Source organism: Phyllobates terribilis, unplaced genomic scaffold (genome assembly GCF_046119375.1).
Source record: "Phyllobates terribilis strain yellow unplaced genomic scaffold, ASM4611937v1 Scaffold_11__3_contigs__length_659146591, whole genome shotgun sequence".
Lineage (NCBI taxonomy): Eukaryota > Metazoa > Chordata > Amphibia > Anura > Dendrobatidae > Phyllobates > Phyllobates terribilis.
Genome location: NW_027362771.1, coordinates 398,367,643 through 398,391,457, shown reverse-complemented (window position 1 = coordinate 398,391,457; position 23,815 = coordinate 398,367,643). Strand labels below are relative to the sequence as shown.

The 23,815-nt window shown below is 44.4% G+C and overlaps 1 protein-coding gene across 2 annotated transcripts in view; it reads left to right on the top strand.

Annotated features, from left to right (window-relative positions):
* Positions 1 to 22,137, top strand: part of GLDN (gliomedin) — a 55,523-nt gene extending 33,386 nt beyond the window's left edge. The window contains exons 5-10 of one of the 2 annotated variants that reach the window (XM_073653049.1): positions 921 to 1,037; positions 1,274 to 1,405; positions 19,472 to 19,555; positions 19,630 to 19,758; positions 20,085 to 20,235; positions 21,507 to 22,137. In XM_073653049.1, coding sequence (XP_073509150.1) covers positions 921 to 1,037; positions 1,274 to 1,405; positions 19,472 to 19,555; positions 19,630 to 19,758; positions 20,085 to 20,235; positions 21,507 to 21,972 — 1,079 coding nt within the window. In that variant the 3' untranslated portion in view covers positions 21,973 to 22,137. Of the gene's footprint in view, positions 1 to 920; positions 1,068 to 1,273; positions 1,406 to 19,471; positions 19,556 to 19,629; positions 19,759 to 20,084; positions 20,236 to 21,506 lie in introns of both variants that reach the window. The other variant, XM_073653048.1, reaches the window with a different exon arrangement.
* Positions 22,138 to 23,815: the final 1,678 nt, after the last annotated feature.

Here is a 23,815-nt window from a genome sequence, read left to right as displayed (position 1 = left end):
GCTATGGTAGACCATGCCATGACTTATAGCTACAAGATGGTAACATAATTTTTTTTAGCAGGTTTTTATGATTTTTTAAAATGTAACGCAATTTAGTATTTGAAGAACATGATCTTGTTAACTTATTGAAAGTTCTCAAAAAATATAAAAGTTTTTTTAATGTCCTTTGATGGTATCGCTGCAGTAATGAAGTAAATATATTGGGCTTTTACGGATGCCACTGTTGAAGGGGACCTCAATATTATTACTCATCTGCTTTGTATGCAGGACATTATTTAGACCGATGTTTACATGAAAGGGTAATATATCAGAAGAATAATTCTCTCTCTCGGGCAGATTGCCATTTCTCCTGTAGAGTAAATAAGACGTGTTCAACCATAAAAAGGAATCCATCTCGTAGTCTTTGGCAGACGCGTATTCCTTTCTAAATTCAGGCCAATCAATTTTACCATGTCCCAGTATCTATGGAAGCTCATGTGCATAACAAGGTAAACTGCCATGACACATAATTCGTAATTTGTTTTTACATTCAGCAAAAGACAAGTTCTATATGACCTGCATGAATTAAAAATCAATGCCAAGGACATCGAGTGCTTTACTTTCTATGGAATCAGCAAACAACCTTCATATTACTCAACACGAATATGCAGGTTTTCTGCAAACCAGAGGTGGTTATGATGCGCCCCCTGGGGCCATGGGGTACTGGGAAGCCGGGCCGATCGGTTCTATTTGGGGTAGTCACGGTGGCAGTGACCCGGTCCGTGGCCCAGGGCGGTCAATAAGAAAAGTCAGTTGGGGAATAAAGAAAGATGGAATAAAGTTTGTGACGCCACCCGTGGTATGCGGCTATATGTGGCCGCCGCAGTTACATAAAATGTTGTTACATTACATGGAGCGTTTTGTTTTTCTTTATTATTTAGGCGAACCAGGAATGAAAGGTGAACAAGGTGAAAAAGGAGAGAAAGGAGATTCTGGTGAAATTGGAAAGGAAGGCATGCCGGGGAAAAGGGGTGAAAAAGGGGAGAAGGGAGACCAAGGTGACACTTCTAATGACGTCCTTAGTGAAGGTAGATGAGAATTGGGAAAAAAATGTGATTTCTTGAATACTGAACACCCCTTACAATACCTGCTCCTTCATTCCATATGCAATAAAGTATGTTCATTTTTATGTATTCTCACACGAGTTTACATTTCACGGGTTCTAGGAGCAAAACTCCAAAGGGATGCAATTTACAATGTCTGCCATTCTGATCATATATAAACAATACTGCAGGTATGAAAGGAGAAATGGGACCTCCGGGCCCACCAGGTCCACCTGGCCCTCCTGGTCCCATGGGTCCTCCACGCAAGAAGAAAGACAAAGCTCAGCCAGTTGTCCAGCAGGAGTTTAGTACTAAGTGCACAGGTACGTTATTACCTTAATAATACACTGAATATACTTTTTGCCACATTGTCCCCTAAACAGGTCAATCAAGATAATTTAACTGAGAGCTGTTTTATGCAATTGCACTAAGTAACCTTTTCCTCTTTTCACGCTTGATTTCATTAATCAGGCAATTTACATATCTTCCCTATCATTAAGAACACTTATTGTTATAGTTCCTGCATGGGGCAAACTGTGATAGATACCTATGCATCTGCACGTCGTATGTGCTTATTTTATAATGGTTCAACAATATGCTGTATCAATTCATCTCTACAAAATATTACAAGGATTCTTCCCGTACAGACATATCAGAAGGTAATTACAGCCATAGCAGCTGCTGGGGGCAGAGATTGAAAGACCCTACTCATCTGCAAGAACATTGTACCTTTTGGAAGGGAATAACAAGTTTGTGATATTTGGCCATTTAGGACTACTATCTGGCTTCTCTTATATACTGTATATAAAGTCACTTATATGCTGTTTATAGTTTTAGGTACTATCTTACTTTCCTGTCATTAGGTGGGGTGGGTCCATGTCATTTAGCTATGGGGCCCTATGAATTCTAGTTAATTACATGGGGAAGTCATGGCGGGATGGTAGCAGGCACCTCATCAATGTTTGGTAAAATCAATTAGCATCAGAAAAAGGTCCCTGTGCTGCTAAATGGCTGTACAATTATGCTGCTTATATATTGTACATAATAAGAAAAGAGCCTGGCTGTATTTACATGTGCATCTCACTAAATTAGAATATCATCAAAAAGTTAATTTATTTCAGTTCTTCAATACAAAAAGCAAAACTCATATATTATATTGAGTCATTACACACAGAGGGATCTATTTCAAGTGTTTATTTCTGTTAATATTGATTATTATGGCTTACAGCCAATGAAAACACAAAAGTCATTATCTCAGTAAATTAGAATGATTAAAAAAAAAACACCTGCAAAGGCTTCCTAAGCATTTAAAAAGGTCCCTTAGTCTGTTTCAGCAGGCTCCACAATCATGTCCAGAAGTCAGTCATTGACACACTCCACAAGGTCCCAGAGTCTGGAGGAAGAGTGGAGAGGCCACAATCCAAGCTGCTTGAGGTTTAGTGTGAAGTTTCCACAGTATGTGATGGTTTGGGGAGCCATGTCATCTGCTGGTGTAGATCCACTGTGTTTTATCAAGACCAAAGTCAGCACAGCCGTCTACCAGGAAATTTTAGAGCACTTCATGCTTCCCTCTGCCAACAAGCTTTTTGGAGATGGAAATTTCATTCTCCAGCAGGACTTGGCACCTGTCCACACTGCCAAAAGTACCAATACCTGGTTTAAAAACAACAGTATCACTGTGCTTGGGTGGCCAGCAAACTCGTCTGACCTTAACCCCATAGAGAATCTATGGGGTATTGTCAAGAGGAAGATGAAAGACACCAGACCCAACAATGCAGACGAGCTGAAGGCTGCTATCAAAGCAACCTGGGCTTCCATAACACCTCAGCAGTGCCACAGGCTGATCGCCTCCATGCCACGCCGCATTGATGCAAAAGGAGCCCCGACCAAGTATTGAGTGCATTTACTGAACATACATTTCAGTAGGCCATCATTTCGGATTTTAAAAACATTTTTCAAGCTGTTGTTATAAAGTATTCTAATTTACTGAGATAATGACTTTTGTGTCTTCATTGGCTGTAAGTAGTGTTGAGCGAACATGCTCGACACTGCTCGGTACTCGCCCGAGCTTCACGCTACTCGGGATGTTCGGCGAGCACCGAGCATTTCCGGGTTACTCGGACGGGAGCTCGGGTCCCCACCCTGCATGTTTGGCGCTCTTTACAGAGCCAATGAACATGCAGGGATTGCCAGCCAGTCACTGTAATGCCGCAGCCATGTTGTTTGTGGGCATTACAGTGATTGGCTGGCCGCACAGCGTCACCTCGAATATTTAAAACCGGGCGCCGCCATCTTGGACACAGTCGCTCCGGATCAGACAGTATAGGGACAGCGCTGCTGATTTAGGGAGAGATATATCCTGCAAAATAGTTAGTGTAGGGACTGTAAAGGCTGCCAGATCAAACAAACAGTCCTTCTCAGGACTAATATCCATCCCAGGTATATCAGGCAGGCAGGCAGGCTGTATAGGAGACGCAGTGGTTATACCAGCAAACGCTGCATTACAGTCCTGTGTGCTGCTCCTGTTGCTGAAATTGCTGGACTTAGCTCCAGGTCCCGGGGGCCAGGAAAAATCCTTTTTTTTTTTATCTAAATCCTCTTTTTTTTTTCCTCCTTCACAATGTACAAATACCCATCTTATTAACCTTTTGGTGTCCCGCCCCCCCCCCCCCCCCCCAAAAAAAAGTGTGCCTCTGATTTTTCAGACACAAATATATCTGTTGAAAATAGTCTGGTGTAGGCCAGAGAAATAGAAGTGTGGTTTTGCAGTTCTATGGGCCATTTGTATCTAAAAAAAATAGTTTGAGTGTGTCGCTCACTGTTCAGCCGCAAATATATATATTTAAAAAAGTCTGGTATACACCAGTAAATTATTACTGTGGTTTTGATGTTCCACAGTAAAACATCTCTATTATCCTGTTTTTGTCATTTTTTGCTGTATAAAAATAATAATAGTGTCTCCCTGCTTTTTCAGACACAAATATATCTGTTGAAAATAGTCTGGTGTAGGCCAGAGAGACAGAAGTGTGCTTTTGCTGTTCCACGGTAAAAAATCTCTATTATCCTGCTTTTTGCATTTTTTGCTGTTAAAAAAAAAAAATATAGTGTCTCCCTGATTTTTCAGACACAAATATATCTGTTGAAAATAGTCTGGTGTAGGCCCGAGAAATACAAGTATGGTTTTGCAGTTCCACGGTACAAACCTCTGTATTATCCACTTTTGGGCCATTTGTATCTAAAAAAAACAGTTTGAGTGTGTCGCTCACTGTTCAGCCGCAAATATATATATATTTTAAAAAGCCTGGTATACACCAGTAAATTATAACTGTGGTTTTGCTGTTCCACAGTGAAAAATCTCTATTATCCTGCTTTTGGCATTTTTTGCCGTAAAAAATAAATAGTGTCTCCTGATTGTTCAGACACAAATATATCTGTTGAAAATAGTCTGGTGTAGGCCCGAGAAATACAAGTGTGGCTTTGCAGTTTCACGGTTCAAACCTCTGTATTATCCACTTTTGGGCCATTTGTATCTAAAAAAAACAGTTTGAGTGTGTCGCTCACTGTTCAGCCGCAAATATCTCTATTTAAAAAAGTGTGGTATACCCCAGTAAACAATAACTGTGGTTTTCCTCTTCCACGGTTCTAATCTACTCTTTATTACCCTTTTTCCATTGATAGTGCAAGTGTAAGCTATTTTACTTCATTTACAATGGGCAAGGCGCATGGCAAGGGACGTGGAAGTGGACGTTCTGGTGATGGTTCGGCCAGAGGACGGGGCCGTGGCCAAGGTGAAAATGTGCCACAACCAACAGCCACATCTTCTCGCTCCCACTTCTTGACCGAATTACTAGGAAGCACAGAACAACACCAGTATTGGGAACTGATCAGTGTGAACAGGTTATTAATTGGATAGCAAACAATACTTCCAGTTACCTGGGCACCACCATCTCCGGTCTGTCTTCCACACGGTCAACTCTTAGTAGCCGTGAGTCTCGACCGCATACTCCTCCTCACCCTGATGCTCCTTCCTCCCACCATGCCGAGTGTCGTCAGACAGCAAGTGATCCCACACTTGGACACTCTGAAGAGCTGTTCACTGGTCCATTTCCATATTTGGGCCCCTCGCCTGATACGCTTGAAGAGGGGGAAGAGGAGATCCCATGTTGCGATGCCCAAATATTTGAACAGCCACGGCCACAGGAAGTCGACGTTGGCAATCTGTCACAAGAGGTGGACGATGACGAGACACAATTGCCAGGAAGTGAAGAGGAGGATCGTGGTGCGCAAGTGGAAGAGGAGGAGGTGGTGGATGATCTAGTAACTGACCCAACGTGGAAGGAGGACATGCAGAGTGAGGCCAGCAGCACACAGGGGGAGGGAGTCAGAGTACCCCAATAGGCAGGAAGAAGCAGTGTGGTGGCCGCAGACAGAAGGCAGGCAACCGTTCCCCGTAACACCAACACGAGGGACGTTGCCAGTACAAGCGGTAGGTCTTCCAGAGTCTGGAATTTTTTTTAAAGACTCTGCTGATAACCCCAAAAAGGCCATATGTTCCACCTGCCATGCCAGCATCAGCAGGGGTGACAAAACTACCAGCCTGACCACCACCAGCATGATCAGGCACATGGCAGCAAAGCACCCAACTTTGTGGGGCGAAACCCAGGGTCCACGACCAGTGTCAGCAGGTGTCACCACTGCTTCTTCCATTGTTGTGCGTGCAATAGAACCCCATGTTGTGTGTGCAAGGCAATCCCCTGTCCATACTGCATGTAAAGATGCCCCCTCCTCTCAGTCTTCACTTGTTATGGCAGTTTCTCAAGAAACAGCATCAACGTCCACGTCCACGTCCCACCGCAGCGTTCAATTGTCCATATCCCAGACCTTTGAACGAAAGCGGAAATTCGCAGCTAACGCCCCACAGGCCACAGTCCTAAATTCGCATATTTCACGACTGCTTGCATTGGAAATGCTGCCTTTTAGGCTGGTGGAGATGGAATCCTTCCGCAATCTTATGGCGGTGGCCGTCCCTCGGTACTCGGTCCCCAGCCGACACTATTTTGCCCGGTGTGCCATCCCCGCACTACACAAGCAAATGTCCCAAAGCATCTGCCGTGCCCTCAACAACGCAGTTACTGGGAGAGTCCACCTGACAACGGACACGTGGACAAGTGCTTGTGGCCAGGGACGGTACATCTCTCTGACGGCACACTGGGTAAACATAGTGGAAGCCGGGACCCAGTCGGACCTTGGGACGGAACACATCCTCCCCACACCGAGGATTGCGGGCCCTATGTCAGTCAGAGTTGCCCCCACAGTGTACAGCTCTTGCGCATCCTCCTCCTCCTCCTCATGTTCAGCCTCCATCTCAGATATCACCACATCAGTTACAAGCTGGAAGCATTGCAGTACTGCCTCCGCCAAGCGGCAACAGGCTGTGCTGAAACTCATAAGCTTAGGTGATAAACCTCACACTGCTTGTGAGTTGTGGACAGCTGTGAAAGAGCAGGCAGATCTGTGGCTGAGACCGCTGAACCTACATCCCGGCATGGTCGTGTGTGACAATGGCCGTAACCTGGTGGCGGCTCTGAGGCGAGGTGAGATCACACACGTACCATGCCTGGCTCATGTGCTTAACCTCGTGGTTCAGCGGTTTCTTAAATCGTACCCCGAGTTGCCAGATCTGCTCGTGAAAGTACGCCGCCTGTCAGCTCATTTTCGCAAGTCGGCTACAGCTTCCGCCGCCCTTGCTGTGTTGCAGCAGCGTTTGCAGCTTCCGGCACACCGACTGGTGTGTGATGTCCCCACACGTTGGAACTCTACCCTCCACATGTTGCAAAGGATTTGTGAGCAGAAGAGAGCAGTTGTGGAGTACCAGCTGCAACAAGGCCGTCGATATTCAGGTCAGACTCCACACATAAGACCTCAGGAGTGGACCTGGATGTCTGACATATGTACCATCCTGACAAACTTTGAGGAGGCCACCAAGATGGTGAGTGGCGATGATGCCATCATTAGTGTCAGCATACCACTTGTCTGTCTTTTGCAACGCTCTCTGCAGAGAATTAAAGAGGAGGCATTGCAGCCAGAGTATGATGAGATGGATCAAGAAGCCGTAGCGGGCGATTACACACAGCCCAGCCTCATCTCATCCCAACGTGCATTGGGGGACAATGAGGGAGAGGAGGAGGAGGAGGAGGAGGAGGAAGAACAGGAGCTGCTATCATGCGTTGTAGACGGTAGTACCTGTGCAAGTGTCATACCGTCGGTTCAGCGTGGGTGGCCTGAGGACAGGGGGGAGGAGGAGAGCATGGTCAGTCGTCATCTTGGTGAGGACACGGAAATCTTGCCCGTTACCAGTCTGGCACGCATGGCTGACTTTATGTTACGCTGCCTTAACCGTGACCCTCGCGTTGTCAAAATGTTGGGTGACAGTCATTACTGTTTGGTGACACTTGTAGACCCCCGCTACAAGGAAAACTTTCACTCACTTATTCCTGAGGTGGAGAGGTCTACAAAAATGGGGCAATACCAGAAGGCCCTTGCTGCAGAACTCTTAAAAAAATTCCCATCTGAACACGCTAGCGGCAGAGGTCACAGTTCGTTGCCCAACCAAGGCGTACAGGCGAGAGAGATGCAACTCCAATCCAGCAGAGGCAGGGGAACACTGTCAACGTTCTGGGACAGTTTTCTGACACCCGCCCAGCTTACAGGCCCTGAGGCGCGGGGTACTCTCACAAGGAGTGGAAAGTTTCAAAAGATGGTGAGGGAGTACCTTGCCGATCGTACCAGCGTCCTCTGTGATTCCTCTGTGCCTTTTAATTATTGGGTATCCAAGCTGGACACTTGGAAAGAACTCGCTCTGTACGCCTTGGAGGTCCTGGCCTGCCCTGCCGCTAGCGTGTTATCGGAGCGTGTTTTTAGTGCACCTGGGGGAATTATAACTGATAAGCGCACTCGCCTGTCAACTGACAATGCTGACAAGCTGACCCTTATCAAAATGAACAAGGGCTGGATTGGGCCAGACTTCTCATCACCACCAAATGACAGCAGAGTAACATAAAGTCAAATCCACTGTGTTATTTCGGGAGGTGTATTCACATGCACCGCTTCACACCCACACATGGGTATACGCTTCCTCGTTTCGGCTGTTTAATCTTCTTCTCCTTATCCTCAGCCTCCACCACCACTATACCACCAGGGTGCCAGCATTGCAAGTTCCTCCGTCCTAATTTTTGGCAGCTTTTGCTGGGAAAGCATAAGCAAATACCATGGGACACCCACTCCCCAATAATGGGACTTATGTTTGTAATATGCTGTACTGCATGGCTCTTGTAAGGGGCATTGCAAGTTGCTCCGTCCTAATTTTTGGCAGCTTTTGCTGGGAAAGCATAAGCAAATACTATGGGAGACCCACTCCCCAATAATGGGACTTATGTTTGTAATATGCTGTACTCCATGGCTCTTGTAAGGGGCATTGCAAGTTGCTCCGTCCTAATTTTTGGCAGCTTTTGCTTGCAAGGCATAAGCAAATACTATGGGACACCCACTCCCCAATAATGGGACTTATGTTTGTAATATGCTGTATCCATGGCTCTTGTAAGGGGCATTGCAAGTTTCTCCGTCCTAATTTTTGGCAGCTTTTGCTGGGAAAGCATAAGCAAATACTATGGGAGACCCACTCCCCAATAATGGGACTTATGTTTGTAATATGCTGTACTGCATGGCTCTTGTAAGGGGCATTGCAAGTTGCTCCGTCCTAATTTTTGGCAGATTTTGCTTGGAAGGCATAGGCAAAGACTATGGGAGAGCCACTCCCAAATAATGGGAATAATGTTTTTAATATGCTGTACTGCATGGCTCTTGTAAGGGGCATTAAAATCGTCTTGTTAAGCTACTGTGACCTCCACGTCTCTTCCAAGGGTCGTTAATATTGTCTTTTTATTCCACTGCGACCTCCACCACTCTTCCAAGGGGCATTAAAAGCGTCTTGTTAAGCTACTGTGACCTCCACGTCTCTTCCACAGGGCGTTGATATTGTCTTTTTATTCCACTGTAACCTCCACCACTCTTCCAAGGGGCATTGATATTGTCTTTTTATTCCACTGCGACCTCCACCACTCTTCCAAGGGGCATTAAAACCGTCTTTGTTAAGCTACTGTGACCTCCACGTCTCTTCCACGGGGCATTGATATTGTCTTTTTATTCCACTATAACCTCCACCACTCTTCCAAGGGGCATTAAAACTGTCTTGTTAAACCACTCTGAACTCCACGTCTCTTCCAAGGGGCATTAAAACCATCTTGTTAAGCTACTGTGACCTCCACATCTTTTCCAAGGGGCATTAAAACTGTCTTGTTAAACCACTCTGAACTCCACGTCTCTTCTAAGGGGCATTAAAACCGTCTTGTTAAACCACTCTGAACTCCACGACTCTTGCAACGGGCATTGCATTTCCTCCTAATTTTTGTCAGCTTTTGCTTTTCAATGCATAGGCGAACACTAAGGGAGACCCACTCCCCAATAATGGGTAGAAGGTTTTTAATACGCTGTAATCCACGTCTGTTTCAAGGGGCATTGCAGTGCCTAATAATTTTTGGAAAGCCTTCCATTCCCTGCTTAGTCCAACAGTGTACAGGAGACCCAGTTGCTATAAATGGAAAAAACGGTTTAGTTAAGGCCCTCTGACCTCCATGTCACTTCCAAGGGGCATTGGAGTGCCTCGAAATTTTTGGTAGGCATTGCATTCACTGTATGCCTTATAACTGTGTAGCTGAACCGCTCCTTTTGGTACAGAAACATATCCTACAAGACATGTGTGGTTGGCTGGCCTGATATTGATGTGAATGGTCCCTGTTCCTCCTGCTCTTTCTCCTTTGCCACCACCTCATCCATCATTCATCACCTGAAGCTTTGTTTTAACGGGAGTCATAGAACTGGGATAGTAGCAGGAAAACATCCAGCAATCCTCGAAGGAGGTAGAATATGCGCCAAAACGCTGACCACCTCAGGCCTAGCTGCTACTACATACATGCACTTGCATTCCAAGGAACAGAAAGCTAAGGAGGTGGATGGCCTCATGATCATGAATAATTTACTCGTTGTGTAGGAGGCCAACCACTGCTGCTGTCTACCTTCTGAACTTTGTGTTGAAGCCTGATTGACCCAGGACCCGCAATCCTCTATGTCTGGAGGACGTGTTGCATCCCAGTGTCCAACTGTGTCCCGGCTTCCACAATATTAACCCAGTGTGAAGGCGTCAGTGAGATGGACCATTCCTGGCCACATTCACTTGTCCACGTGTTTGTGGTTAGGCTGTCCTTCCCACTAAATGCACTGGGGAGGGCACAGGTAATGTTTTGGTATGCGCGCTTGTGTATAAGGCGCACTGGGACAAATAGGGGCGGTTGGGGACCGTTTATGGACACCCGGCCACCCCCACGCGGCTGGGGACTGTGTGTGGGCACCCGGCCGTGGGGCGGCTGGGGACTGAGTATGGACACCCGGCCGCCCCCTGGCGGCTGGGGACCAAGCGTGGACACCCGGCCGCCGGGCGGCTGGGGACTGTGTATGAATACCAGGCTACCGACGCAGCCATGACGTGGTGGCCAGATTCCACCTCCACATGCCTGAAAGGCCCAATTTCAAGTGCAAGCAAGGTAGCAGTATGGTATTGCAGCCTGGGGGTGGGTGGGTGGCAGGCTGCATACTTGCGCTTGTATTGCAAGTTATGGGGGAGGTACAATTGAACACTGCCCTGGGACAAAGACTTGCACGGGGATAGTTGCAAGTCTGCATCTTCTGATGCGGCAAGGATCACTTCTGATGGGCACACTTTTAGGCAGTGACCTGGGTGTCAGAGATGCTTCCAGGGGTCTTCCCCATGCTGTTCCCATGTCTTTTTAGCACTGTATGCATGTGTCACACAGCACATGGCCAGATAAGGTTGCAAAATGTTAAAATGACATTTCCCGGTGAATGCATTTGTCACGGTTGAAAGCAATACAAACGTGCGAAAACGCATAAAAAATGCTACTTGTGAACATAGCCCAAGGTGTGGAGGAGTATTTTTGTTTTTGGTTATTTATTTTACCTTATACACAAGTCTTTACCCTGGAAAGGATGTTCCTTAACCCCTTTCCGACCTGGTCAGTAATAGTACGCACCAGGTCGGGAAGGCCGGTTCAGCGGGGGCTCCGGCGGTGAGGCCGCACTGAAGCGAGCACATGTCAGCTGATTATTGGAATCGCAATCCACCCGCGGCTGTTAACATGTTAAATCTCTGACAGTGGCATTTAACTCGCGCTTCCGGGAGTCCTAAGCCCCGCCCATCAGTGACCCCGTCACGTGATCACGGGTCACCAATGGGTGGGCATGACAACTCAGGGTCTGCAGCAGACGCCTGTAGTTGTCATGTCTCAATTGCTATGAGCGCCACCTAGTGGTCAGCGCTCATAGCAAGTGAGCATTTCTCCTGCATACAAGCGATCTGCTCATCGCTTGTATGCAGTAGAAGCAATCAGACAACTGCTGCTTCTAGTCTCCTCTGGAGACTATAGAAGCAAGCAGAAAGTGTAAAAAAAAAGTTTAAAAAAAAAAAAAAAAAAAAAAAATATAAAAGTTTAAGTCACCCCCCTTTCGCCCTATTCAAAATAAAATATATATATATAAAAAAAAACCACATACACATATTTGGTATCGCCGCGTTCAGAATCGCCCGATCTATCAATATAAAAGAAGAATTAATACAATCAGTAAACGGCGTAACGAGAAAAAAATTTTAAACGCCAGAATTACGTTTTTTTGGTCGCTACAACTTTGCAATAAAATGCAATAACGGGCGATCAAAACATCGGATCTACCCCAAAATGGTATCAATAAAAACGTCAGCCCAGCATGCAAAAAATAAGCCCTCACCTGGCCCCAGATCCTGAAAAATGGAGAAGCTAAGGGTCTCGGAAAATGGCGTCATTTTTTTTGTTTTTTTTAGCAAGCTTTGGATTTTTTTTTCACCACTTAAATAAAAAAGAACCTATACATGTTTGGTGTCTATGAACTCGTAACGACCTGGAAAATAATGATGGCAGGTCAGTTTTAGCAATCTGTTAACGTGGTAAAAAAAGGACCCAAAAAACAACTGTGGAATTGCATTTTTTTTGCAGTTTCACTGCACTTGGAATTTTTTTCCCATTTTCCAGCACACGATATGGTAAAACCAGTGATGGTGTTTAAAAGTACAACTCGTCCCGCAAAAAATAAACCCTCACATGGCCATATTGAACGAAAATTAAAAAAGTTCTGGCTCTGGGAAGAAGGGGAGCAAAAAAGGAAAACACAAAAACAGAAAGACCCATGGTCGTTAAGGGGTTAACATATTTCACAGGAAAGCACTTTCACTTTCGTTTTTGAACGTTTTATTGTGAGACTGTAAAAGTGGCTTAATACCTCTGACCATGTTTTTGACAACAGTGACCTGGGGGTCAGAAATGCTTCCAGGGGCGATCCCCATGCTGTCCCCATGTCATTTGAGCACTGTCACTATCGTTTTGGGCACTTTTTAGGCTTTCTACAGACTGCCGGGGGAGCCGCCGCAAAAATGTTCGGGTCTCCCATAGACTAACATTGGGCTCGTTGCTCGGGTCGAGCACCCGAGTATCACAGTGAGCTCGGCCCGAGCTTCGAGCACCCGAGCATTTTAGTGCTCGCTCAACACTAGCTGTAAACCATAATTATCAACATTACCAGAAATAAACACTTGAAATAGATCACTCTGTTTGTAATGACTCTATATAATATATGAGTTTCTCTTTTTGTATTGAAGAACTGAAATAAATGAAGTTTTTGATGATATTCTAATTTTGTGAGATGCATCTATATCTAATTTCATAGTGTGTTATTTTCTACCTATGTTACTTCCAGGGAACCCTCAAAATATAAATGTACAGTATATTATATTATATAGGGCGGCACGGTGGCTCAGTGGTTAGCACTGCAGCCTTGCAGCGCTGGGGTCCTGGGTTGAAATGCCACCAAGGACAACATCTGCAAGGAGTTTGTGTGTTTATGACATGTTTGCATGGGTTTCCTTCGGGTTCTCCAGTTTCCTCCTCCAAAGAGATACTCATAGGGAAATGAGATTGTGAGCCCCAATGGGGACAGTGATAATGATGAGTGTACAGCGCTGCAGAATATGATGGTGCTAAATACTAATTATATTTCTCTGCAGTTGTGATTTTCTCATAAATGTTTTACTGAGATGCTTGGAATCAATATTACTGTACATGGACACATGGAGTTAACATAACTACTACGGTGTTATGTTAGAAAACTTATCATTTACTTAGCAGAACCCAAATACGCACTGATGACTTTTCATGTGCTGCTGTCATGGTCCTTGACACTTTTGCTGGGACAGATAACGTCTTGAGAGAGTAATTTTGGATTACTTCCAATGTTAATGTGTACGTTAGTAATTAAGAAGACAGCGCTCATGTATCCGTCAGCTAGATATCATCATGTATTACCAGTAGTGTTGAGCGATACCTTCCGATATCAGGAAATATCGTATCGGATTGGATCGGACCGATACCCAAAAAGTATCGGATATCGCCGATTCCGATACCGGAAACCAATGCAAGTCAATGGGACACAAATATCGGAATGAAAATAAACCCTTTCTTTCCTTGTAGGTTAATTCTACATGAAGTAAAACAACTAAGAATAATGTAGAATGTATTACACGAAAAGCCGGCAATTCATCAGCGGCATACACCGGTACCCGACAATTTACAACAGAAAGAATAGAGCTTCACACATAGATTAGATAGATAGAAACATGTCAGTCACATATATATGAAGTACAGTGACAGTGTTGCTTACTGTACTTGTCATTTAGTGTAAAGGATTTATTTAAAAAAATAATAGTGTTTTCATGCACCGTCTCTTTAAAAATGCCGGCCGGCAATTCAGCAGCGGTACCCGACAATTTATAACAGACAGAATAGAGCTTCACACATAGATTAGATAGATAGAAACATGTCAGTCACATATATATGAAGTACAGTGACAGTGTTGATTACTGTACTTGTCATTTAGTGTTAAAATAAAGGATTTCTTAAAAAAAAATTGTCGTGGTGTTCCCCGTAATTTTAGGCTCTAGCGGAGGTTAAGCAGACGGCTGGGGCAGATGTTTGAAGCCTGGGAAGGGGGTAATACCCACGGAGCTTCCCAGGCTACTAATATCAGCCCCCAGCGGAATACCTAGCCTTTACTAGCTATTAAAATGGGGGACCCCCCAAAAAAATGACGTGGGGTCCCCCCTAATTTAATAGCTAGCAAAGGCTAGGCAGACAGCTGGGGGCTGATATTAATAGCCCAGGAAGGGTGCCATGAATATTGGCCCCCTCCCAGGCTAGAAACACCAGCCGTCAGCCGCCCCAGAAATGGCGCATCCATAGGATGCGCCAATTCTGGCACTTAGCCTCGCTCTTCCCACTGCCCTGTAGCGGTGGCAGTGGGGTAATAGGGTTGGGGTTGATGTCAGCTTATAATGCCAGCTGACATCAAGCCCAGGTTAGTAATGGAGAGGCGTCTATAAGACACCCCCATTACTAACCCCATAGTCAAAGTTAAAAAAAAAACACAAACACCCAGAATAAACTCCTTTAATTGAAATAAACACACAATTCTTTATTGTTCTAAATTAAACTATACTTACCATCACGCCCATTCCAGGTGAAGCCAACGATCTCCTGCAATAAAAGAAAAATAATAAAGCAACCTCATCCTTACCTTTCCATGGTTCCCAGGACAGCTTCAGCTCTGCTACATCGAGATGACAGGCTGGACCGCAGCAGAACGCTGCCATCCAGCCTGTCATCCCGCAGACACTGAGAAGCGCAGGCATGCTTGCGCTCCTCAGTGTCTCTCTGTGACGGCATCCAGATGAGCCGAGTTCATGTCCAATGAACTCAGCTCACCTCATGCACGTCACTGACAGCGTGGGAGAATTCTCCTGCACTCAGCGCTTCAGCGTGAGAATTTTCCCACGCTGTCAGTGACGTGCATGAGGTGAGCTGAGTTCATTGGACATGACCTCACCTCATTCACGTCACTGACAGCGTGGGAAAATTCTCACGCTGAAGCACTGAGTGCAGGAGAATTTTCCCACGCTGTCAGTGACGTGCATGAGGTGAGCAGAGTTCATTGGACATGACCTCGGCTCATCTTTATGCCGTCACAGAGAGACACTGAGGAGCGCAGGCATGCCTGCGCTTCTCAGTGTCTGCGGGATGACAGGCTGGATGGCAGCGTTCTGCTGCGGTCCAGCCGGTCATCTCGATGTAGCAGAGCTGAAGCTGTCGTGGGAACCATGGAAAGGTAAGGATGAGGTTGCTTTATTATTTTACTTTTATTGCAGGAGATCGTTGGCTTCAGCTGGAATGGACGTGATGGTAAGTATAGTTTAATTTAGAACAATAAAGAATTGTGTGTTTATTTCAATTAAAGGACTTTTTTTCTGGGTGTTGTGTTTTTTTTAAATACTTTACTAGAAATTCATGGTGGTCATGTCTAATATTGGCGTGACCCCATGAATTTCGGGCTTAGGGCCAGCTGATAATGCCAAGCTGGCCTTAACCCCTTTATTACCCAGTGAGCCACCGCACCAGGGCCCTGGATGAGTTGGGTACAGCGCCAGAAGATAGCGCTTCTATGAACGCGCCATTTTCCGGGGTGGCTGCGGACTGCAATTTGCACCGGGTGGGGCCCAGAAAGCTTGGGACTCCCTGCGCTGCGGATTCCAGCCCCCAGCTGCCTAGATGTACCTGGCTGGACACAAAAATAGGGCGAAGCCCCACGTATTTTTTTTTTTAATTATTTCATGAAATTCATGAAATAATTAAGAAAAAAAGGGCTTCCCTATATTGTTGTGTCCAACCAGGTACAAATAGGCAGCTGGTGGTTGGGGGCAGCCCGTTCCTGCCTGCTGTACCTGGCTGGACACAAATATAGTGCGAAGCCCCACGTCAATTTTTTTTTAATTATTTCATGAAATAATTTTTTAAAAAAAGGGCTTCCCTACATTGTTGTGTCCGGCCAGGTACAAATAGGCAGCTGGTGGTTGGGCGCAGCCCGTTCCTGCCTGCTGTACCTGGCTGGACACAAATATAGGGCGAAGCCCCACATCAATTTTTTTTTTAATTATTTCCTGAATTTCCTGAAATAATTTAAAAAAAATTGACGTGGAGCTTCGCACTATATTTGTGTCCAGCCAGGTACAGCAGGCAGGAACGGGCTGCCCCCAACCACCAGCTGCCTATTTGTACCTGGCCGGACACAACAATATAGGGAAGCCCTTTTTTTCTTTATTATTTCATGAATTTCATGAAATAATTAAAAAAAAAAATACGTGGGGTTTCTCCCTATTTGTGTGTCCAGCCAGGTACAACTAGGCAGCTGGGGGATGGAATCTGCAGCGCAGGGAGGCCCAAGCTTTCTGCCCCCCCCCCCCGGTGCAAATTGCAGTCCGCAGCCACCCCGGAAAATGGCGCGTTCATAGAAGCTGGATGCTGTACCTGGCTGGCATACAAAAATATGGCAAAGCCCACGTCAAAATTTTTGGAAAAATTAATTAAAAAATAAATAATAATTTAAGGACTGCATCTTTATTAACTCCTCAAATGTCATTTAGTGTTAAAATAAAGGATTTATTTAAAAAAAAATTGGCGTGGGATCCCCCATAATTTTAGGCTCTAGCAGAGGTTAAGCAGACGGCTGGGGCAGATGTTTGAAGCCTGGGAAGTGGGTAATACCCACGGAGCTTCCCAGACTACTAATATCAGCCCCCAGTTGAATACCTAGCCTTTACTAGCTATTAAAATGGGGGACCCCCCCAAAAAAATGACGTGGGGTACCCCCTATTTAATAGCTAGCAAAGGCTAGGCAGACAGCTGGGGGCTGATATTAATAGCCCAGGAAGGGTGCCATGAATATTGGCCCCCTCCCAGGCTAGAAACACCAGCCGTCAGCCGCCCCAGAAATGGCGCATCCATAGGATGCGCCAACTCTGGCACTTAGCCTCGCTCTTCCACGCTGCCCTGGTGCGGTGGCAGGGGGTAATAGGGTTGGGGTTCATGTCAGCGCCAGCTGCCATGAAGCCCAGGTTAGTAATGATGGGCATCTATAAGACACTCCCATTACTAACCTACAAAGTGTTAAAAAGAAAAAACACACACTACACCCAGAAAAAAATAATTTATTTGAAATAAAACACACCATTTTATTTAATTCTTAGTTTACTAAAAAAAATAGTTACCTGTCCACGTTCCTGCGCTGATCTCCCATGCACAGCTGTCACATCTGGAGATGGTGACAGCTGTGCATGGCTGCTGTAAGCTCACGCTGCCGGGAACACGTCCGCTCCCGGCAGCGGGAGCCACTGACTGAGGTCACCGGAGTGCATTCAGGCAGCGCAGCTCCGGAGACCTCCTTTACGGCACTGCTGTACCGTGGGAATTTCTCACGATACAGCAGGGCCGTAAAGGAGCTAACCGGAGCAGCGCTGCCTGAACTCCGGCGAACCCGCTTATGCAATGACGGGGCTGCTTTACGGCCTCATCATTCTAGCGGCGGCAGGAGTTCAGAGCGGTCACATTCTATGTGGCTGCTCTAAACTGGAGATCTTTGTGGGACACTCGTGGACTACTACGGAGGGGTAAGGATAAGGTTGTGGTTTATTATTTTATATTTTATTACAGGAGATCGATGGCTTCGGGGAATTAGGTGTCTAGGTGAGTATAGGTGTAGTTTTTTATTTTTTACTTTATTTTAGGTGGCGATCGGCGGGGACAGGTAATGTATGAACTAATTTATTGTAGGCAACCACTGGCCACCAATGACATGTATTTAAAATTTATTGGGGACACAGTAGGGCAATTTAAATAGCAGGATCAGGCTGATGGGAACTACTGCTCCCATCGAGCTGATCCTGCTGGCACGAGTGGACGGGGGACAGACATAGGCCGATGGGAGTAGTAGTGTCACTTCGGCCTATGTCTGCCTGCACGCACACACCCGCAGACATCGCACAGACACCCCGCACACACTCGCAGACACATGCACAGACACCCACACACACCAATCATGACGGGCTGATCGTCTGGGAGGTGAGGCTGACCTGTGCGGCCGTGGGAAAGTTCATGTGAGTTCATGCAATGCAGTCAAGCATGAACTCATATGAACCCTCTGAGGGCACCGCGGCTACTTCAAATGAACAGCTGATCGGCATCACCTGATACCTCAGCTGTTCATTTGAAATAACCGGCGGGAAAGCGCAGCACAGAACGGGAAAGCCGGCGGTGAAGTCTTTTCACTGCCGGCTTCCCCGCCCGGGTCCTTCGCTCCCCGCTCCTTGGTGCTGCGCTCCCCGCCCGGTCCTAACTTATGATCGGGATGGGAGGTGGCGAGGGGAGCGGGGGAGCGGAGGATCGGGGTGGGAGGCTGCGGGGAAGCAGTATGGGGCTGTGTGATTGTTTAAAAGCCGGCGGGCGGTAAGCCCGCCGGCTTTTAAACAATCAGGAGAATTCTCCCACGCTGGGATGGCATTCTGATGATAGGCTGGATCTCAGCTGAGCGCTGCCATCCAGCTTGTCATACTTCAGAGACACTGCAGAGCGCAGGCATTATGGGAACTTCCGATTCCGGTATTCGATATTGTAAAAGTATCGGAATTAAGTATCGGAATTCCGATACCGCGAATATCGGCCGATACCCGATATTTCAGTATCGAAATGCTCAACACTAATTACCAGTAGACATCTCCAAACATATACAAAATATTAAGACTTATTCAAAAAGAGAGAGACCCACAATAAACGTTTCCACGTACGTGTGTCTCATTGTGGCCCCATGCACTGTCATTGTCAAGTTACAGTCTACTGAAGCTTGAATACAACGTGATACAGGTATTATTACATTACATTATTACAGTTGTTATTCCACCATGGAGGAATGTCACCTAACAATACATGGGAACAAGTTGACTCATTGTGTGCTATAGACCTGAATCTGTTTTTGTCTACTTATCCCGATAGTGAGCGCAGTATCTAATATAAATAGTAAATCAAATATTAATCCTTTAACTGCAGGAGTGTTCTCCATAATGCAGAAGGTTGTTATATTATGGCACTAGAGATCCATATAGGAAGCATTTTCTGGAAATTGTTATGTAAATTGTTGTGTAGTAGAGTATTATCTCATCCAACTCACAGACAACTTACTGCTTTAGGATAAATCTACTCTCCTGATGAAGGCTTTTTTTTTCCTAATAAGAAATATATAAGCTAGCTGAATTTTGTTATATGTACTAACCTGATTTCATGTTGAATTGTAAGGTGAGACTTGTGCCGTTCCTAATGATGACACCATGGCTGGTAAATCCGGTGACAAGACCAATGGCATTCTTCCAAAGAAAGATGGTAAATAAGTGTCTTATGTTATTTAATACTATTAATGTCCTGCTGATATCTAATAACATGTGTTTGTTAACCAGATTGCACCATAAACGCCATAGAGGAACCAATTCACATTGCCAAAGGAACAGTGACATTTGGAGCTTGGATGACGGATTTTTCAAACCAAACCAGTGATGAAAGAATTTGGGTCGTGCCACATTTCTCAGGTGCAATAAAACAAGATATGGAGAGGGTTAAAAAATCCATGGGAATGTTCAGCACTGCTGTGAACATTGTTATATTCTTTCTTCATTTAGTAGAGGTTCATTTCCCTTGCTTGTGAACTACATTTGACATATGCACCTGGAAAGCACTAAGCACATCTATTACAGTGCGGAAAGAGCCTTTCTATACAATGGTTCCGTCAAAAGAGGCTCCAGTTATCAGGGGGTGCAAAGACGACCCCAGGATTGCAAAAAACTGCCTGCTTCTCATGAGGAAACAGGGTTATGTCACCTACATGTGTTATTTGTTTATTCCTTTTTCTTTCCAGGATTAATAGTAAATGAATATGAAAATAGAACTACTCTGCTGAGTGATGATTACAAGACTACAAAACTGCGCTGGTTCTACTATGGTTGCGGGCATCTAGTGTATGACAATTATCTGTATTACCACAAGGGAGGATCTAATAAAATTGTAAGGTAAAGTATTCCTTCACCCACATTTACAATAATGTTCTTCACTTCACAACCAGTCATCATGACGTACCCTAATGACCAAGAATTGGTTTCCCTATTCAATTTGGAAGACAGCATTAGGCTATGTTCACACACATTGGGTTTTGCTGCGTATTTGCTGCAGATTTTTATGTAAATTTTCAGCTGCGTCTGGCTGCACCAGCAAAGTGTATGAGAAACCAGAATTCACTGTTCCCACATGTTACTTTTTGTTTGCTGCGTATTTTCATTGATTAGAAAAATGCTGAAAGGGTAAGTGCACACACGTTGTGTTTTTTCTGCACGTTTTCTGCACCAAAATCTGCGCGAAATCTGCTGATATCTTTTCTCTGGCATCAAAAACGCAGGTTTAGCTGCGTTTTTTGCTGCATTTTTTTGTTGAATTCTGTCTCATGTTCATGCTAATTTTAGAAAGTTTAGTGACTACAGGGAAAAAAAATGTTGTCTCTGTCATTTCTGGCCCAAAAACACTGCAAATACACAGCAAAATGTGCAGGTGCGTTTTTTGGTGCATTTATGCTGCATATTTGTTGCGTTTTTCATCCCCCCCATTACTTCCTATGGGTGAAAAAACGCAGAAGAAAGGTATTTGTCCAGTCTTCCGATGAAAGTCTGCAGTCACTTGATGTGACTGCGGACTTCTGAATCCTTACAATGTGGGCACCGCATGCTGTCATAATTCTCCAGTATTGCTAGTCAGAGCGGTCGGTCACGTGACTGTAAGTATAAGATTTATCTACTTCCTGTCACATTCTCACTAGACTTGCTTGGCTTCACTTGAGTGAGGCTGAGCATGTCTAGTTGGCACGTGACCGCGTGTATGCAAATCACATATTTGCTCTCACCAGCAACACTGGAGAATCCTGACAGGATGTAATGCGCCTACTGTAAAGATTCAGAAGTCTGTAGTCACTTAGAGTGCCTGCAGACCTTCATCAGAAGTATAGACAACCCCTTTAAATAATAATAATAATTATCATTATTATTATAGAAAATAAATTAGAAATTAGCCAATGGGGTATAATAGAAATTGCACACACAGCATAAAGTGTATCGAACAGCAGTTTTTGCTTGCGGTTCTGGGATCATTGATCTATCAGCACATGTTTTTGGAGTGTGAAAGGTAAACCACACAAACATGTGGAGAACATACAAGTTGTCTTTGGACAGACTAATAATAAATACTGAAAACTTGGGAAATAAGCATGACTATTGTTTTGTTTTTCTTCTCTTAGGTATGAACTTGACACTGGAGACTTCCGGTTTCTTGGCATTGACAATGCAGCTTATCACAATCATAGCTATCTCTTCTCAAATTCTAAATCTTACTTCAAACTGGCAGCCGATGAGAAAGATCTCTGGATCATCTACTCCTCTGACACAGATAAAAGTATCATGGTTGCTCACCTGGATGACAAAACCTTCTCCGTCACTCAGCACATTAACACAACATACCCAAAGTCCAAAGCAGGCAATGCCTTTATTGCATGTGGAATTCTTTATGTTACAGACACCAAAGATTTGAGGGTGACCTTTGCATTTGATCTCCTGAAACAGAGGCAGGTTGATGCTAGTTTTGATCTTAGGTCATCAACATCAGTTCTCTCTATGCTATCCTACAGCCCTAAGGATCAGCAATTATATGCATGGGAAGATGGATATCTGATGTTATATCCTGTGCGCTTTGTATCCAGCACTTAGTTAAGGGACACTGCAACCAAGGTACCTACAAGATGTACTAAATGGGTTCACATTTCATGTATAAATGGACATCTCATGAACCTTTAGCTCTGGTTAATAATTGTGGAATCATCAGTTTACGTTTTTAAATAAATATTTTAATAAAAAGATACAATTGATAAGAGATGCTGTTTACTTGTTTCTGCCTTGCTGTAAGTATTTGCTTTGGCACGCAATATCTTTGTAGACAGAATAAAGTATACAGTCATTTTGTTGTCAGTATCAATCAATGAAGCAAAGGATTATGTTACCTAGAGCATGAAGAAAGTAGGTAAACAGATTTGTAATGGTAGTTATTATACAGTCCTCCAAAACTTCTGTGAATAGATTTTGCAGGAAAAGTGTCAAACTTTCTAATTTACAGTGGCATGTAAAAGTTTGGGCACCCCTGGTCAAAATAAGCAAGTTGAAGATGAAATGATCTCTAAAAGGCCTAAAAAGTTAAAGACGACACACTTCCTTTGTATTTTATGCAAAAAATATATATTGCCATTTTTTACATGTTAAAAATTACAAAAAGGAAAATGGGCCGATGAAAAAGTTTGGGCACCCTGTATGGTTAGTAACTAGTAGCACCTCATTTTGAAAGTATCACAGCTTGTAAACTCTTTATAACCAGAAAAAAGTCTTTCAATTCTTGTTTGAGGAATTTTCATCCATTTTTCCTTTGAAAATTCTTCTAGTTCTGTGAGACTCCTGGGTCGTCTTGCATGCACTGTTATTTTGAGGTCTAGCCACAGATTTTCAATGATGTTCAGATCAGGGAACTGTGAGGGTCATTGTAAAACCTTCAGCTTGTGCCTTTTGAGGTAGCCTATTGTGGATATTGACGTGTGTTTAGGATCATTATCCATTTGTAGAAGCCATCCTCTTTTCAACTTCAGCTTTTTTACAGATGGTGCTATGTTTGCATCAAGAATTTGTTGAAATTTAATTGAATTCATTCTTCCCACTACCCATGAAATGTTCCCTGTGTCGTTGGCTGCACCACAACCCCAAAGCATGATTGATCCAACCCCATACTTAATGGTTGGCGAGATATTCTTTTCCTGAAATCCTATGCCCTTTTTTATCCATACGTAACTTTGATCGTTGTGGTCAAAGAGTTCTATTTTAACTTCATCGGTCCACAGGACTGGTTTCCAAAATGCATCAGGCTTGTTTAGATCTTCTTTTGCATACTTCTGATGCTGAATTTTATGGTGAGGGGATGCAGGAGATGTTTTCTTCTGATGACTCTTCTATGAAGGCCATATTTGTGCAGGTGACTCTGAACAGTAGAACAATGTACCACAACTTCAGAGTCTGCTACATCTTTCTGAAGGTCTTTTGCAGTCAAGCAGGGGATCTGATTTGCTTCTCTAGCAATCCTGTGTTAGGTTGCTCTCTGTTACTATTTTACAAGAAACACTCCTTTACTAAAAGTGTGACAGTTGTTGGAAAGTTAACAACACTTTCTCTTTCTCTACGTTCTAAGGATTGGTGGAATTCTAGAGGAAAAAAATAAAATGGGAAAACCCATTAATACTATTTTTTTACATAATTATGCCAGGAATCTGTCATAATAAATGTTCCTCAGTGTTCACAGACAGAGAGATGTATGGTGCATTAGGAAACACATGTCACTATAGTGCAGCCTTGAAGATCTCAATTACTGAAATGTAAATTACACATTTCTGTTAAAGCACCACTCCAGCATTTTTTTTTTTATTTTACCGTTGGAGTGGAGTCATAAAGCTAAGTTCCCTGCCTCCAGTATTATACCTACCAGCCGTCTTCTTCATCTTTTATCAGCTCCGCTCTG